The sequence below is a fragment of the Rhamphochromis sp. 'chilingali' genome, assembly GCF_963969265.1.
Source record: "Rhamphochromis sp. 'chilingali' genome assembly, chromosome: 5".
NCBI lineage: Eukaryota > Metazoa > Chordata > Actinopteri > Cichliformes > Cichlidae > Rhamphochromis > Rhamphochromis sp. 'chilingali'.
In genome coordinates this window covers 3,209,932-3,224,361 of record NC_137932.1, presented here as the reverse complement: position 1 = coordinate 3,224,361, position 14,430 = coordinate 3,209,932, and the positions used below count along the sequence as shown (strand labels likewise).

Below are 14,430 nucleotides of genomic sequence, written 5' to 3'. Positions count from 1 at the left end.
AGAAAACGTAAAATTGAATATGAATTGTTAGAGTACAACCTCAGTGCACGTGTGTGTGTGTGTGTGTGTGTGTGTGTGTGTGTGTGTGTGTGTGTGTGTGTGTGTGTGTGTGTGTGTGTGTGTGTGTGTGTGTGTGAGTGCTACTCACACACACAATCAAGCAGACACCCCAGTTGTAGCTGTCACAGGATCGTCCCTTGTAGTAAAATCCACTGAAGCCGAAAAAGGCGCATGTAAAAACGGTCTCACTTACACTGATACAAATGATAAAATAGTTTAGAAGCCATGCAGTCACTCGCATCGAGTCTAAAAGTTTAGTTTTAAATAAGCAGCTGCACGGTATACCTACTATTTTTTATTGTTTGTGCATGAGTGATATCACATGATCTATTTATTTTTTCTTGTTCGGCGCATTTTTTGCAATCACTGAAAACAACGTGCTGTCTTCGTGTTTTACTAAAAAGAAAAGTGCGTTATTAATCACGTTTAGTTCTTTATTTATTTATATTGGCCCGAAAGTCCGAATCGGGCTAAATAATAATATTGACAAAATTGCAAAGCAGTAAATGTTACGATAAAGGAAGTGATAAGCGTGTAAAGATTTTAACCTCACCTTGTATTGTCTCCCTGTGCGTCAACGATAAGTGCTGCGGGTTCACCTGCTTGCGGCGGGACATTGCCCCGGCATCTACTCTGGCATCGCCCGGTGAACGGCACTTGGAGTCGGCTTGGACCGTGGTGTCGGTCCTCTCTGGATCACAGGTCCCCGACTTCCCGCTCCCTTTTGTATTCCCCTGCTGCTTTTCACAGTCTTTAGCTGGAAATCGTCTTTTTTTGTTTCTTTTTTTTTTTTCTTTTGGAAAGATCACCAGTCGGACAGCAGCGCGATAAGGATGAAGGACCGCTCAGTCCACGGTGTCCTGCTGCGCCTCGGAGGAAGCAACACTTGGATTAAGGACGCCAAAAAAGTGTAGTTTTAGCAAGGAAGCGTCTGCAGACGACCGATGACTTAATGAGTGCGCCGGTACAGTGAGCTTTTGCAGATTAACCAAATAGGACAAGGAAAGGAAAAAAAAATCCTGGACTGTCCGCTTCTGCAGCGACCGCGGTGACAGATTAAGTAGCCTACGGAGCACTCCACCAGTGATGGATGTTGTCACCTATTTAACTCCTCTCCTTTTCTTTAATTTTAATGATATAATTATATCATCTGGGTTCAAATGGTGGCTCTTTAGTTTAGGATTCCCTACAGTCCTTCCATCTCAGCAGTGGCGCGCTACAATGACCCTTTGGCACTGACTCCCCTCGCGCGTTTTGGCATCGGTGCGCAGAAACGGCAACTCTTGGCTCTCGTGGCAGTAGCCGCGTTGATTGAGAGAGGGAGAGAAAGCGACAGAGAGAGAGAGAGAGAGAGAGAGCGCAGGCGGGCAGACGGACAAGAGACACCTCCCTCCCCTCCTTCCAACAAGCTCCAGTGTCTCCTATTGAGCCGTCTTTGCAGCTCACACGACGAAACATGCCCTGTTTGGGGCGACCCGCATGTGTGTGTGGGTGTTTGTGTGTGTGGTTGGTGTTGCCTCATTCAAGTTTAAGTGCGTCCAAGACATCAGCCACTACAGAGGTGTGAACGGCAAACAACACAGAGACAATTTGCGGGGGGCAACCAGCAGTGGCTCCCCAGAGCTCCACCACCAGCTTCAGACGCAAACATCACTCAGCAGTGGCTACTTCACAGACACGCTCATGTCTGGCTATTGGAAGCAGTGTCGAGTTAGCAGCCAAAATTCACCTTGACTTTCTTTTTTCTTTTTGGTAATTCTATCACAAATAGTATGAAGTAAATCAATCTGGTCATTTCACCTTTTACCTATTTAGAACCACCACCTCATCATCCTTGCTTACAGAAGCCTCACAGGCACGCCAGATGGAAATGATCTTAAAACAAGAACAGCAAACACCTCGATCAGGTCCAAGTCAAACTTGGATGAAGGGTCACCTTTAATTTAGACAATTAATCCTTTGTGTTGCTGTGCGTTTGTCGGCTGTGTAAACGGTGAAGCAATGCACAGGACACATGGCACCATACATGTAGTATTTACTCACATTTGAGTCAGAGGGTGGAAAACCCATGCTGTAGCTTTGTTGTTGGGGATCATTTAAATATGTTGTGAGGCAACAGTACCCTCTGTTGGCACAGTCTGGAGAACCTGTTTAGGCGGTGATACCTTAATGCAGCATTACTAAACTCCATCCCTATTTTTAGAATGAAGCCTCCTTAATTTGCCATTTATACAGTTCAGCGTCTGAGAGAGAGTCCTTGGAAAAGCAGATCGGGTTCACTGAGAGGCAATTAATAGCACTAAGGGAAGGTAATTGCACACGTACGGGTCTGCATTGAGATACAGGTTAGTACAGCTCTAATGCCACCACACCATACAGTCCAAAGTGGTGCCGTGCCGTAATTTGCTTGAAATACATTGTCGAATAAAAATAATAGCCTCACACGGCCGTTTAAAGTTGACACTGTTTCCTCGTAGATCAGCAGAGAAGTGTGCAGCCATAGCAATACATTTTACAGCCCGCCATTAATAAAACATGGTGGGCAATTTTAAGAGCATTAGAAGTTTGATTGCTTCGGGGCAGGCCTAGGGGACTTTCAGGACAGTAATTATTTATATAAATGAAATGTCATCTCAGCTCTGGCTCAAGTAGACGTAACCTCAGCAGACACCACATGGAAACACTACGGCACAACAGCTATCTTTCACAGATAGGCCAAGCATGTTGTCGAGCATATTGCTTTGACTGGAGCGCATAAATTCGATATGTGATATTACACGGAGTGTCTTCGACTCCGCGTCGGGCCAAGAGAGCAACAGCAGTCGCGGACATATTGAATGCTGAAGGAAAACATTATCCTGAGTTCACGCACGCTCTCTCTCTCTCGCTCTCTCTCTTGCCATCCCTGCCGGCTGCGAGCAGCTCCTTGATCCTTACCCATGGGTTTCTCAATAATACATCAATGTCTCCATTATAGCTTGTAACTGCAGGCTCTGGGCAAAGGCAGTTTAAAGCTGGGTTGCATGGGGCCAACATACCACAAATACCCCACTTGTGGACACAGGAAAGGTTTTAAGTCCAAATGTTGCCTCTAAGGAGACATGCATCTCTCATGCTAAGTGCGGTCGCTCAAGAGGAGGTACCTGAACACACCACGGGGCAACATCCAAGCAAGATGTGAAAGTTTTGTCCAACTTACAAGGGGCCACGGTGCTGACATGCAATCTACTGACTTTAGAAAGATCTGCCTTGTTTGTAACTTACAGTTAAGCATTAAAATAATGAGCCCGATAACAAAGTTTTTTTTTTAAAATTAGAAGCTTTTGCATTTGTGTGGACACGCGACTCCCCCGGCTTTGACTCTGGGTCACCTCCATCATTGCATCCCTTACGTCTTCCATTTTTCATGTCCCTCCCATTTATTTACTCTCCAAAGAATACAACAAAGACATTAATATAGTCCTAAAATAGACTAATGTACATGACGGAAACTGGACTTTATACAGTTTTTAGGGTTAAGCGTGCAGACCTTTGGAGGCAGTCGCTTCAACGCGTTTAACCACAGCGTGACAGAGCTGACATAAACAATGAAAGGTCCACTCCAGGAGAGCTGGGGTAATATGAATATTGCTCTGGGATTTGCTTATAGTCGGCGCTTCATTATGCAATGTTTAATATTAATAAAGAAAGTATAAGTATATATTATTCATAAGCTGATTTACGGTGGCTGGTGTGTGTGTGTGTGTGTGTGTGTGTGTGTGTGTGTGTGTGTGTGTGTGTGTGTGGATTTGAGTGACAGATTGAGATGCTCCCTTGCTACAGGCAATACAACTAGACAAGGCTCTTACTTTTCTACAGGACACATCCTGACAATTTCTCCCACAGTTAAGAGGATTTGTCCGAGCAGGGGTGAATATATAATGCATGCAGATTCCAAATTTTAATTTGGACGGAGTAAATGATTCAATGCTGGCTTTTCTCAGAAGTGAGACTGGGCGGGAGGGGGATGCAGAGGGCACAAGATGTTACTTGCAAGCCCCGCTCTTATGCAGTGACATTTAAACAAGCACAGATGATGCTGCACCTTTCACGTGTCAACAACAGGAGCCTAAAGGAAAATTACTTTTCTAATATTTTCATTTTCCTGCTTAAAATTCCTTTTTGGTTAATATGATAGCAAGTTTCCATTACCAATAAACACGTCTTTTTTTTGTCCTAATCAGTCCCTTTTCTCGCCTTCTCCTTTGCAGCAGGATGAGGTGGTAAACTTTCCTAATCTGTCCTGTTTCACAACCTTCATGTTTGAACTCAGAAGCCATAGTGACAGATAATACATGATAATTATTTGCAGTTTGAATCTCATGTGCATATATTGTTTTGCGTATTAATTAATATCATCGTCATTCTGTGCATACAGCTCAAAACCAATATTTAAGTTAATTTTAAACGTGTACGTATTGTTTGATTAGATATAAATAACTCACGAGTAATATAGAAGATAACGCCGGCACTGAGGTAAAAGAATGAGGGATTTTCTTGTGTTTAATCAGTAAAATAAACCAGTGATGTTTATTTTAGGGAGTCAGACAGAGTAGATTTTGGCTCAGTGTTCTTTAGTATGTGCACTATCAGGCAAACACCGGCAAAACTCATCTACTCTTAGATCCAGTTGTGCATCAGAAGTATGTTTGTAACACATACAGATGTATAAAGATCTATAGGTATCAAAGGAAAATCTGCTTCAGTTTATGTATTATACGTGTTTAACCTTGTCATTTTTTCTTTTTAATTTAATTTTTAACTTACCTGCAGATTCGCATTTATACTGGTCACAACTCATACTTGTTTGGTTGGGTTCCTTAAACATCCTGCTACTGCTACATCGAGTGATATTTCTTATGAGGAGCATATTTCTATGTTTGGGTGTTACCTGCTGCAGGACTCACCAGGTGTGAAAATAACCGGTGACTATTTAGCACAATGTAAATAATATTTGCTTGCTTGTTTGTAATTTGCACATGTAAACTATTTGGTCAATGCTGACCGCCAAAGTCCAAGAGAGATTCTGTGTCTCCCTCTAGTGGATATTATTGGGAATATCATCCTTTAGATTATTATCAAGAATATAAGAATTTAAAATGTTTTCAGGAAAGGCGGGCTGTTTCCAGCAGCGCTAGATAGACTCAAAACACGAATGAAATTAATTTAGCAGTGGAAATGGAAAGAAAAATGTGACCCGAGAGCACGTGTACCTCAGTGCCTGCGTGATGACGTCATCCAACGGTCTGACGTACCGCAAAATGGTGGTGCCCTTGTTACAATGGGGTCTGTTGTTCACTTGTTAGCCAACTTATTGTGATCAACTGTGGATTATTGCTACAACTGCCTGATTCAGGCGATTTATTCGGACGTCTACATGTTAAAGGTAAGAGTTGTGTCTCGTTGGAAGCGGCGGGGAGGTGAAGAGGCTGAATTCTGAACTACTTGTGACATGTCGGAAGCTTCGGCGTTACACCGAGTGGAGCAAGTTTGCTAGCCGAGGTTTAGCTAGCCGAGGCTGGTGCAGAGTGGCCCTGTTGATGTGACGGCGTTGGTTGCCCTCAGCTTGAGTGTTTCATAGATGTTAGCCTGTCGGTGCGTTTAAGCCGCTTCGAGTGTGTGGCTCGTGTTACCCTAATCTCCGCCTCTAGCGGCTTTTTTAGTTTTACGAAGCTAAGTTACCATCACAGCTAACAGTGCCAGCAGTAGCGGGTTCGTTGCAAAGCATTATTCGCTGTGTGTAAACTCGACTGTTGATTCTGCTGTGCTGCTGTATGCACACTGGGAGCCGACATTCACAGATCCGTGAAAACTATAGAAATATATTATGTTGCTATCTGAATCCATTTTAATCATCGATTTGTTTACAACGAGCCTGGACTTGGAGCTCAGTGTAGCTCAGAAATGTTTACTGCTCTTTAGCGTCTCACACCGTGGACTACAAGCTAATTACACTTTTTATAAGCCTGAGTGTGTATAAAACTGCGCTATGGCCCTCACAGAATACACTGGTGGCCAGGTTATAGACAGATCCTTTTTAAGAAAGAGACAGGATTTGTGGTACTCTTTGCCTGAACGTAAATATCTACTCGTATGAGCTATGCTATTTAATGCTTTGCTGCCCTTAGTGATGATCCTTTTTATTTTTATCTCAGCAGTCCAGCACAGCGGGTCCATCCACCGCCTCTCCTCAATCAATGAAGGAATCCAAGGAAAACTCGTCAATGACGGGCCAGGCAATCTTGGACCATATAAAACCATGCTGGTACTGGGACAAGAAGGATTTAGCCCACACGCCCTCTCAGTCTGAGGGTCTGGACCCTGGCACAGAGGCCCGGTATCGCAGAGAAGGGGCTCGCTTCATATTCGACGTGGGGACCCGACTTGGCTTGTATCCTTGATTTAGATGATAGATTCATTGCTACAGCTACAAGAGAAAGGGTCACAAGATTAATCAGTGCCACATGCTTCAGTTTTATAGTTAAAGATAAAGAGACTTTTAAAAAGCAATACATCTGAAAACGCCTTTTATGGCTGTCTTGTCCTTTCTCACAGAACCTACTTTGATGTGAATGTGAACATTTTTACAGGGTCTGTCTGATATATACTTATTAGGGGTGCAACGATATTCGTATCGATATTGAACCGTTCGATACAGTGCTTTCGGTTCGGTACGCATATGTATCGAACAATACAAAATTTTTAATTTATTTTATCAACTTTCCTTCTGACGATGCTGTCTGTGTTGAGCGCTCAGTGAATCTGCGTTCGACTACTCCGCCTAGGCTCGACAGTGCAGCCTAGGCGGAGTAGTCGAACGCAGATTCACTGAGCGCTCAACACAGACAGCATCGTCAGAAGGAAGAGCGCAGGGCAAGCTAGCGAGACAGAAGTTAAGCTCTCCTTACAACATGGACCTCCCGCACCCTCATTCAGATCTGGCGTTTGGAATTATTTTGGTTTTCATGTGACGTATGACCCTGAAGGTAAGTGCGTCATGGACTAAAGTAAAACAGTATGTTTGCCATGCAATGCTCAATTACATGGGTGGGAGCTAGTGTGTTAGCGCAGTTAGCTCGTTAACATGTTGGCCATCTAGCCCCATGCACGGGCGATCGGCGGTAGCTCGTTAACGGAGATTTGCCGTGTTGTGGCGTTAAGGTCATTTCAACGAGATTAACCTGAAAGCACTAGTGGGAACACAACGAATATGACTGCACATTTACGCCGACATCATCCTAGTGCAAAGACAAGTGGAAGCAGAAAAAAAACAACAAGCATGCTACTAACTTTAGCCGAGTCATTTAGACAGCTGTTAGCACATGATTCTCCTTATGTGTTTAATATGCTGCTGAGAATATAGCCCAGAAGAAGCGGATAGTATAGCTTTTATTTTGGAAAGAGACATTTCTCTGTAATAAACTCTCTTTTCCAAAGATGAGTGATTCCTCAATCAGATACAGGGCTCGCAATATCGCTAGCCCGACGTCCCGGGGCTAGCGATCTTTTCAGTCGGGCTACCAAAATCTATCTCTTCCCTGCCCGTCGGGCTATTGTAGGAAAAATATATGTCAATGCTTTTGCATTCTTTCAGAAATGTAGCTGGGTAATTATGTCATTGGCATCGGTGAGCCACTGTCAATATGTGACATATTGAAGTCGCGTTTGAATTTGCGCTTGTTTTTTGCTTTCACTTTGCAATCACGTGAACTGTGTATAGAGAGCGACAGCACTGATCTGTGAGTGATGATAATTTGTGCACCAATTCCTCTGACATCGTCTTATTAATTGTTAGCTTACTATGCAAACATGACAAGTGAAATCTCCCGCAGCTTAAACATGTGAGAGGTTGATCGCGCAGAGATTCGCTGAGCTTATGTGAGTGCGGCAGGATATATATATCACTACGATGACCTGGATGACTGAGAACCTTCACAGACAGATATATATTTTAGTTCTGCTGAGCCAAATAAGACAGGTCAGGGTGAAGAAGTGACAGCCAAAGAAAAGCTTACCACAAAACGGAGAAGTTATGACAAATCAGACTATAAGGCAAAAAGAAAGTGCAGCTTTATGGTTTCATGGACAAAAGAATTTCTGTGGCTGCAATATGACGAGCTAAATAACCAGGGCTGCACATAAGTGGTCCGCAGGTGCGCATTCGCTGTCAAAATAAAAAACACGCACAAGGGTTAGGGTTAAATTTAAAAACTGTACTTTTGAGTTAAAATATATATTTATAATTTTAATAAATGACAAATTAAAAAGGCATGAACATTTTTTTTGTATCGAAAAAATATCGAACCGTGACACCAAAGTATCGAACCGAACCGTGAATTTTGTGTATCGTTGCACCCCTAATACTTATATATAATGATGTTTGTGGAAGCATTATTAAAATAATTTTTTTTTTAATTTAAAGAGTCACATGTTAAAGCTGATATTTTGCAAACCGTTAATAGTCTTTGTGAGTCCTTGACCTGCATTCAGACACTATGACACACTGGCAACGGGCATCATATATTTCCACCGCTTCTACATGTTTCACTCCTTCAAGCAGTTTCCCAGATATGTAAGTCAATCTGATAATGGTCTCTGTTTGTTTCACTCCTGGAAGCAGACCTGATGTTTGTAATGGTGAAGTAATGGTGTGATATGTGTCTCGACAGGTGACGGGAGCTTGTTGTCTTTTCTTGGCTGGTAAAGTAGAGGAAACCCCAAAGAAGTGCAAAGATATCATTAAAACTGCCCGCAGCCTCCTGAATGATGTGCAGTTTGCCCAGTTTGGAGATGATCCCAAGGTGCAGTTCCTTGTATTGACCTTTGTTTTGAGAGGTTTTTCACTTGTGATTGCAGAAGCAGAATGGGTGTGAATACCTGTTTAAAAACAGGTGGTGTGTAACAGCGCTCACTGATACAGGCAGAATAAATGAGGTCCTGGTAAAACTGAAGTTTCCAATAACCTAAAAAGTTCCTTACTTATTTTTTTAGTGATCAGGGCTTTTATTTACCATTGCTGCCTGTAAGCGAAGCAGGCTTGCATTACAAACAAACTTTTATTCCTCGCTTTTATTAGAATAACTGTCTGTGTTCACTTGCATACAAAGCTTTGCTCAAACACGCTTACATTTCTTTAGTTTTAAGCTGGTACATTAGGTGTGTAATACCACAGTGAGCCATGACTCATTCTTTAAACACATCAGCGAGGTCATCAGAGCGTCACTCAACACAGCTTTATGTGCCCTGACTCACAGAGACAGTAATCAAACCGGCAGCTCTCACGGGGTCAAAACCAAACAAGAACAAGCTGTAAATGCAGTGGAATATGATTATGTCATTATGCCGCTTCACGTCTTTGCTATTAAAAACTCCCTCTCAACATTCAAGATTTTCTTTTTCCTCTTACCAGTTGGCGAGCTAAAATATCTATTAACTTGAAGTAGCCTCTGTTTCACTTAACCTTGAGTACTTTTGATAGAGCTGATAGATCTGTGACATCTGGACCTGGCTTATAACTTGTCACTTTGTTAGACACATTTACAGCACTCACATGAAGCGGCACAAGCATCTTACAGACGGCTTGTTTGCTTTCCCAGTCGCTCTTTAGCTTATTTAGCATCATGCTAGAATTAGCCAGTTTCTCCCAAAACATGAGCCTGAGTGCTTTACTCAGTTGAGCTGAAGCCTTTAGTCCAATAGCTTTAACTTATAGAGGGCTTTTACTGCCAATCATTTGCAGTCATACCAAATACCTCATTGGTATTTGGATACCAGCCTTTTAGTTATAAGCCACCATCAGTGTCCTGGCTTTTCTCACCAGTTTTTAGTAGCTTAACTACTGTCATTAAGTCAGAATTGTACATCAGCTTCTTTCTTACTTAAGTGTTTTTAAATGAAAAGTTTAGCTATTCGACTCTCATCTGGCTTATCGTTACTAATTGGAAGTAAAGGTAATGGGAACTTGTCTTGTTAAGCCACTAAAATTAGGATTTTTCCAAAAGACAATATTATTGTTACATTTTTTAAAAGGAGAATTTTTTGTCATTCATTGCCACAACAAATGGCAACATCCAGAGAAAACGACCACACATACAATCTAGTTGTGAGCTTTCATGTTTTTAACATGTGCAGGATTTCCAGCACCTACAGCGTTTTTAGAGACTGCCTCCACATTTACGAGCAGGGTGTTTTTTGGAAGAACGATACTCTGACACAGCAGTAAGCTTTTAATTAGCCTGCTTGTTTTAACAGGAAGAGGTGATGGTGTTAGAGAGAATTTTGCTCCAGACGATCAAGTTTGACCTGCAGGTGGAGCACCCCTACATGTTCCTGCTGCGCTATGTCAAGCAGCTCAAAGGTGAGATAGGATAAGTATGACATCAGCTCCACAGAGCGTGAGAAATGATGGTCCTGTGGGCAAACTCTGACCTGTTTCACGTTACAGGGGAGAAGAATAAAGTGTGCAAGGTGCTGCAAATGGCTTGGACCTTTGTCAACGACAGGTGAGGATTTTGTGCGTCAGGTTTTACAGCCTGGTTAGTTTTCATTTGTAAGGAATGCAAAGTTATATGGTGATGTCACAATAACCTGGTGCTTCAACGGGCAAAAACTCAAACCACCTCTCGTGTTGTTTGCAGCCTGTGCACCATGCTGTCTCTGCAGTGGGAGCCGGAGATCATCGCGGTCGCTGTCATGTACCTGGCTGGCCGCCTGTGCAAATTCGACATCCAGGAATGGACCAACAAGCAGTCTACACGCCGCTGGTGGGAGCAGTTTGTCCAGGACGTTCCAGTGGAGCTACTTGAAGGTACTCAGCATAAAGACGTTCCACTTAAAGCCTCTTCCTTTGTATTTTTTTTTTTTTTTGTCTTTACCAAAAAAAACATGTCTTTGCCTTCCAGACATTTGCCACCAGATCCTGGACCTGTACTCTCAGGGAAACAAACCCATCCCTCAGCAGATGCAGGAGAAGGAGAGGGCACCTGCTGCTCCGATCTCTGCTCCTCCAGCTCCACAGGGACAACCGCCAGCCGCTAACCCTCCTCCCCCACCACCAAAAAAGACTTCCCCTCAGGGTGGTAGCCCGTCACGCCAGCTTAAACGCTCACATGTAAGTATACATTCAGCCTGTGCTGTACAACTCGTGTTTAACATGATTCATGCACGGGGCTCATATTTTATTTCCTCTGTGTTACAGACGTCCCCCAAAGATGAACCAAAGGCTCCAGGTAACATGTTTATTAATGATTAGGCAGATTTTAAAGCTGTTAAAATCTGATGAAATTAAACTGAAATGTCTCCAAGAAAGCAACAAATTAATGTCAACGAAGAGCAGTTTAGAGAAAGATGAAAGACGGCAGTTAGATTTTCCTGGCAGGGTTGAGGTTTTTATGATTATCCAGGAGCACAGAAGCATTTGCTTACGCAGTTACAGTTTTGTTTTGTCTTAAAAAGCTTCTATTTAATTCACAGAACAAGTTGGATCAAAGATTCCTCGACTGGAGAGCCCCATGCCTCCTCTACCCACAACGCAGCCACCCCCAGGTAAGCGTGACTGTGTAGCTTACGTCATCTGCATTCTTTACACTGTCCAGGAAGTTCAAATGATTTAGAGCTGGATCAAAATATCGTTACGTGCTGGCGTCCTCTTAATACTCTGTTTGCGTGCGCCACCACAGCAACCAATAATGAGCAGCCAGGACCCCCTGCCTGCAGCTCGAGCTTAGAAGCAGCCCACAGTCGTTAGTCCTTTCAGTCTGCTTACGTAACCACATCTCGTCTGGACATTATTTCCCAAGACACGCATACCCCTAACCTATCCCAGACCAATCTGATTAGTGCTTGAGCCTCATAATGAGACCTCCTATGTGGCTAAGCCTGGTAGTTTTGGTCTGCCCGTGTGCTCACTGTCTGAGAATGGAGAGCTTCATTTTAGATCTTTGCAGTAGGGAAGCTGATTTTTATTAACAAGTCGTTTCTCTTTACTTTGTCCTTTCACTCCAGCTCCTCCCGCAGAAGCAGAACCAGGAAATGAAACAGCTCCTCCTCCCCCACAGGCTCCACCTCCACACCAGCCTCCTCCGCTGCCCCACCGCCCTCCTCCTCCACCACCTTCCAACTACTTGATGTCCACAACGAGCTCTTATATGTCTGGTGAAGGCTACCAGAGCCTACAGTCCATGATGAAGACTGAGGGTCCCTCCTACTCCATGCCGCCCAGCTACGCACCCCCAATGTATCACGTCTATCCACCACCTTCAGCACCTCCTCCTGGGCCACCACCTCCTCCCTCCACATACCCACCACCCAGCTTGCCACCATCCTATCCACCACCGGTCTACAACAACTACCCCCCGCCACCGCCTCCACGCATGCCACCAGGCCACGTGCCTCCACCAGGGATGGCCCTTCCACCCACTGGGTACCCTCCTCCACCTCCAGTGCCTCCAGGACAGTCACAGGTGCCCTTGCCCCCTCCGCCTGGTATGCCTATGAACCGTGGCGCATGGATGAGATGAGAATGTGATAAGTCTGTGAACTGAGCTTGTGCAGAGCCACAACTGGGGCGAATAAAAACAACCAGGATCTTGTTATCTTGGAGCAAAACAGGAAAAGCGGAGCTGCTTCATGACTTAACTTCTGATAGAGAGGTGCAGGGTTGTGAAAGAAAGCGTGTAGGTAAATGGACTGTAAAGATAAAGTGAGGTCTGGACAGTTTTGTTATGGGAGGTGATAGGAAGGTTAACAAATTAGCAAATATGTAGAGGATAGGTACTCACAGTGCCCAGTTCCAGGAGCTTATGAGAAACACTGTCCAGTCATTGTTTTTATTAGTTTTTTTCTGGAAATTTATCAGGAAATAAGAGATTTTTTTTCTGTTGTCATACATGCACTCTCACTAATTGTGGGATGGTGAAATGTTCCAGTTTCATTCAGCCTTTGAGTGGATCTAAGGTTGGGTCTTGTGTTCCTTCCTTTATTCTGTCACCTTTATTGGTTTTCCTGAATACACCTCCCTTCACTTTGTGTTCTCTTCTCCACATTCTCATTGTTCTGCTGAGAGCAGTGTAATAAAATCTTAAGGTGGTTGAATATGCTGTGGGACTGTCGTATTGAAAGACTTGAACAGACACATGCTGTATATTTTTTGTGGTTTAAACAGCGTTTTTTCTTTTGTTGGTTTTTTACATTTTACTCTGATAACACTGAGGTAGTGTTGCAAGACATTTCTGCTGCTTTTCCCCCCTCATGTCACCACCCATCTTCTCATCCGCTTCTGCACCCAGAGCAGTAAACATTAAAACAATAATTTCCTCATTCACTGTCACTGGTCTAAGAAGCCCAATAAAGAAGAAAAGAAAAACTGACTTCAGCTGTTCTTTATCTGGGTTTTGCTTTGGTTCTATTTTTTTTAAATGGTACTTTTTATGGCCGTAAGTTTAAAAGAGTCAAAAGTTCATCAAAGAAAGCAGAGCGAAGTACTTCCTCTGGGTTAGGTACCTCTGAGTGGCTGTTCCTGCAGTGGGAACACACACGCAGAACACTAATAGTTAAAAGGATGAAAAACTGCTTTTTGGAAGAGCGGAAGGTTACAGCCTGGGCAGGTCATCAGTAAACAGTGACAACTTTCCTACAGCCACACATAAAAACAACTATAAAAATAAAAAATAGCATCTTTTGAGTGAATCTAAGTACTCTGAGAAAAGAGACACAGGAAGAACAAGCAAAACCTGGGTGTGAGGCCACAGTGCTAACCGCTGCACCACCAGCTTACTTTTAAGCACCTTTTATTTCCTTGCACTGCAGGAAACACACACAGATCAACCACAACTAACACTGGACAGTTTGCAAGTGTAGATTTCAGTTTTTTTGAGCACTTCTGTATAAAACTGCCTTAGACTACTCTGTGCTTTGGTTTAGGTGTAAGAAAAGTTCTCGTCACCTGCTCTTCATAGCTGAAAATGGGGTCTGTGTGAAGAGAGAAGGTGTTGCTTCTTAGATTTCTCCCACCCTTTACACACCAGCTCATGTTCCTCTTTATCTCCACCAGTCAAATGTTTATGAACAGAGGCCAGGATACAGACAGATGAGCAGATACCTTTTCCACTAATCGGTTTTAGCAGTGAAAATGATACTCCCCCACTTCTTCAGTCCACCCATTCAACTGCTTATTGACGCAAATATCTAATCAATCGCATAGCAGCAACCCAGAGCATTTAGGCAGATAGACGTAGTCATGATGACCTGGTGAAGTTAAATGGGAAAGAAAGTGAGCAGCAGATCTCTTGGCAAAAATACGTAGTTGATGCCAGAGGTCAGAGGAGAATGCTT

General features: G+C 43.4%; 2 protein-coding genes across 5 annotated transcripts in view; one reads left to right on the top strand and one right to left on the bottom strand.

Annotated features, from left to right (window-relative positions):
* Positions 1-1,436, bottom strand: part of bcl11bb (BCL11 transcription factor B b) — a 36,899-nt gene extending 35,463 nt beyond the window's left edge. For all 3 annotated transcript variants that reach the window (XM_080883195.1, XM_080883197.1, XM_080883196.1), the window contains exon 1: positions 614-1,436. In XM_080883195.1, coding sequence (XP_080739321.1) covers positions 614-677 — 64 coding nt within the window. In that variant the 5' untranslated portion in view covers positions 678-1,436. The remainder of the gene's footprint in view (positions 1-613) is intronic.
* Positions 1,437-5,344: 3,908 nt separating this feature from the next.
* ccnk (cyclin K) lies at positions 5,345-13,466 on the top strand. 2 transcript variants are annotated; one of them, XM_080883699.1, is made up of 11 exons: positions 5,345-5,485; positions 6,258-6,490; positions 8,590-8,671; positions 8,769-8,900; positions 10,351-10,456; positions 10,544-10,601; positions 10,737-10,906; positions 11,001-11,209; positions 11,297-11,327; positions 11,572-11,643; positions 12,103-13,466. In XM_080883699.1, the coding sequence occupies exons 1-11, from the start codon at positions 5,477-5,479 to the stop codon at positions 12,615-12,617; spliced, it is 1,617 nt and encodes a 538-aa protein (XP_080739825.1). In that variant the 5' UTR covers positions 5,345-5,476; the 3' UTR covers positions 12,618-13,466. The 2 variants fall into 2 exon arrangements, with proteins under 2 accessions (XP_080739825.1, XP_080739824.1); XM_080883698.1 differs by having other exon boundaries at positions 6,255-6,490.
* Positions 13,467-14,430: the final 964 nt, after the last annotated feature.

Coding starts and splice junctions, on each gene's coding strand:
- ccnk (XM_080883698.1), top strand. Junction 10,457..10,543: donor CTATGTCAAGCAGCTCAAAG/GTGAGATAGGAT, acceptor TTCACGTTACAG/GGGAGAAGAATAAAGTGTGC. Junction 11,328..11,571: donor AGATGAACCAAAGGCTCCAG/GTAACATGTTTA, acceptor TTTAATTCACAG/AACAAGTTGGATCAAAGATT.